The 3,527-nt window shown below is 53.7% G+C and overlaps 1 protein-coding gene across 1 annotated transcript; it reads left to right on the top strand.

Annotated features, from left to right (window-relative positions):
• Nucleotides 1–577: 577 nt before the first annotated feature.
• Nucleotides 578–3,102, top strand: SOX21 (SRY-box transcription factor 21). Its single transcript, XM_070380857.1, has one exon. It carries the CDS (start codon nucleotides 722–724, stop codon nucleotides 1,553–1,555), a length of 834 nt encoding a protein of 277 aa, XP_070236958.1. The 5' UTR covers nucleotides 578–721; the 3' UTR covers nucleotides 1,556–3,102.
• The last annotated feature ends 425 nt before the right edge of the window (nucleotides 3,103–3,527 follow it).

Raw genomic sequence — 3,527 nt, 5'->3', positions numbered from 1 at the left:
GGGGGGTTCCCATCAGCACCCCGCCTGCTGCGAGCGAGGAAGACCGGCCGGTGCTGCGGTATTTGTATTTATATCCATTGCGGCGCTCTGCGTTCCCTCGGTGGGCCCGGACCCCCCTCCTCTTCCTCCTCCCGGCCGCCCCCCTCCTCCCCCACCCCCATCTGCCACTGTCAAATGAGAAAGTCACCGAGGAGAACCCAAACACTCCAGCCGCCGAGAGCCCCCTTTGGCACTTGGCAGCACGCGGCGGCTGACTCCTCCGCTCAACTTGGTGGCGCCTCCGCGACGCAACTTTCGGGGCTGCTGTGCATTTAACAGGGGAAAGACCGAGGAGGGGGACCGCGCTGCTGGGTGGCGGCCACCTGCGGGGAGTTCGCGAGCGGACACCACCGGACAGGAAGGACACAAAGAAAGCAAAGGGCAAACTGCCACAGTGGGGGTGGGGACACCGCCGAGAAGTTCTCGTGCCCCGGGGAGGATTTTGTTTCCCACCCCACCCGCGAGCGCCTGGCCGGCCGGAGACAGCAGGACATCCAGGAGGCGCGACGCGGCCCGGGGCTGGTCCCCCGGCCCCCTCCTCCCGGCGGGAGCGACGCCGGGGTGAAAAGTGGGGCACAGCGGGCCGAAGGGGTCCCCGCCAACAGCCAACATTGATTTCCTCCGGGCCGAGAGCGACGGCCCGGGCGGCGGCGGCGGGCTGCAGCCGCGGCAGGGCGACAGCATGTCCAAGCCGGTGGACCACGTCAAGCGGCCCATGAACGCCTTCATGGTGTGGTCGCGGGCTCAGCGGCGCAAGATGGCTCAGGAGAACCCCAAGATGCACAACTCGGAGATCAGCAAGCGCCTGGGCGCCGAGTGGAAGCTGCTCACCGAGTCGGAGAAGCGGCCGTTCATCGACGAGGCGAAGCGCCTGCGCGCCATGCACATGAAGGAGCACCCCGACTACAAGTACCGGCCGCGGCGCAAGCCCAAGACACTGCTCAAGAAGGACAAGTTCGCCTTCCCTGTGCCCTACGGCCTGGGCGGCGTGGCCGACGCCGAGCACCCGGCGCTCAAGGCGGGCGCCGGGCTGCACGCGGGCGCGGGCAGCGGCGGCCTGGTGCCCGAGTCGCTGCTCGCCAACCCCGAGAAGGCGGCCGCCGCCGCCGCTGCCGCTGCGGCGCGCGTCTTCTTCCCGCAGTCGGCTGCCGCTGCCGCCGCCGCCGCGGCCGCTGCCGCCGCCGGCAGCCCCTACTCGCTGCTTGACCTGGGCTCCAAGATGGCAGAGATCTCGTCGTCCTCGTCCGGCCTCCCATACGCGTCGTCGCTGGGCTACCCGACCGCGGGCGCCGGCGCCTTCCACGGCGCGGCGGCGGCGGCTGCAGCGGCGGCCGCGGCCGCCGGGGGGCACACGCACTCGCACCCCAGCCCGGGCAACCCGGGATACATGATCCCGTGCAACTGCAGCGCGTGGCCCAGCCCCGGGCTGCAGCCGCCGCTCGCCTACATCCTGCTGCCTGGCATGGGCAAGCCCCAGCTAGACCCCTACCCCGCGGCCTACGCCGCCGCGCTATGACCCCCGAGGGGCGGCCTCGCCGGGACCGATGTGCCCACGTGTACATATGTATAGGTACGAGCTCTGCGGCCTCCCCACGCGCCCTCCCGCGACGGAGGCCCCCCGGTGTGTGTGTACATAAGGTGTATAGTTGCCAGTCAGGGCGCGAGTGGCCGAGCGCGCGAGTGCGCGGGCGAGTGTGCGTGTGAATTCGACAGGACCCTTTCAGACCTGCACCCCGCAGACAACTTTCAAGAGGGCAGTTGTATCCGGCAGCGGTGGCTGTTTGCTTTGCACTTCGGAACCTGTTGCGTTTTGGCCCACAGAGGTGGAGGAGTAACTTTTTTTGACTTGTTGGGCTTTCCAGCTTTCTCTGTGGGAAGTTTACTGTCGGTTTTGCTTTTGTTGCCCATTGTTTTTCTTTTATTATTCTTTTCTCCCGGTCTGTGTTGCATGCACTCTGTTCAAACGTTAGGTCTGAAATGGTTGGCACAAGGGAAAAGCTGATCTGTGTCATTAGTTTCTCGGAACGGGATGGCTCCGAGCAGCCTTGCTCCCTATTTGTACTATTTGAACTTTGCAAATATCTGTTCTCTCAAGCAGAACCCCTAGACCGGATCCATTCTTGACCAGTGACCGGCTCGAATCTGGCCTTTTGTGTGTGAGACGATCACGGTTTCTTTTGTTTATCCTGCCATATGCAAATCAGACCAAGAGCTCTTTCTCAAGAGCAAGGACCGCAAACAAGAAATGTGTGTGAAATGAAAAGTTGTCAATTGGATTTTCTCCCTTAAAAAAAAAAAAATCTACTACAAGTCTCCCTGAGTCCACTTGCTAGAATTTTTGACACAGTTTACACAGAAAAAGGCATTGTTCCTATTTTTTCATTATGGCTGAGTTTCACCTTCAGATGATTGTAAATGTGTATATGTCCGTGAAAGCATTGAGTCTGAAAATGTGTTATTTGCGTTGCCCTAAATTTGAGTCAGTTTGCGACTCTCAAACATTTTGAACAAATGTCAAAGTTAACTTTAAAAATTGCGGGACTATTTCAGACCCGCAATTTTATCTAAGATTAAATCAGACTTTTTTGTCTGAGTGGTAATTATATATTTATTATTTAGCAAAACAAAACAAAAACCAGAATTGTTTTGACAGATGTCTCTTCTTTCAGCTAGCATTTCTCCACCAACTCAAACCGCTTAAATGTGTTTTGGAGTTCCCTCCCTAATTAGCTTATTTTTTAGATCACCTGCAATTCATTTGCAAATGATGATAAAACACATTTTAGAGAAAAGAACCTCATTTGTAGCTTTTTTCTTTTTAAGTGTATATATTTTGACTACTGTTTGTGAATGAAGTTGGCTAACATGTATTTAGTTTCATTTTGGCTTTATGTAATATAAAGTTTTTAAAAGTTTAAGTATTGGTTTTAACCTTTATGTGTAAATGGTTTTTCTTGTGTGATCTTCTAATTTAATATTAGACATCTAAACTATATCTGTAAATTAGAACCCGACTATCACTCTGTTCATTTTTTTTGAACAAAGAGTTTAAATAAAGCCTGAACCAGGGAAAAGAGAAAATCCTCTATTTCTTGTTGAGTTCCTAACAAGATTTTTATCTGAATTGCCCTTACGTGCCTGGTCCAGGTGAAGTGTAAGGTATCCTCCAAAGGCAGTCTTTGTTTCACTTTTGAATAGATTTACTAGGAAATCTAAATCAAGCCATTGTTATTCAGAGCCAAAAACCTGATTTATCACATTTTTAATCGTGAATAGGAAAGAAGATAAAAAAAACCAAGTAGTTGTATTATCTTGGGGGGAAAAAAAGGCATTCATGAACCAGTAGAACAGAGCCCATTGAAAACATCCAGACCGTTTAAAGCATTTCACTAGTTTCCAGTAACATTTTAAGAGGAGAAAGTTGCCTGACCACTTTATCTTGTTAGCAGGAGAGCCCCACTGCTTAAATCAGTGTAATTTGTTCTTGT

This window comes from Bos mutus, chromosome 12 (assembly GCF_027580195.1).
Source record: "Bos mutus isolate GX-2022 chromosome 12, NWIPB_WYAK_1.1, whole genome shotgun sequence".
In the NCBI taxonomy this organism is placed as follows: Eukaryota; Metazoa; Chordata; class Mammalia; order Artiodactyla; family Bovidae; genus Bos; species Bos mutus.
Note: the sequence above shows the minus strand (reverse complement) of the source record. Positions and strands in the feature narration are given on the sequence as shown.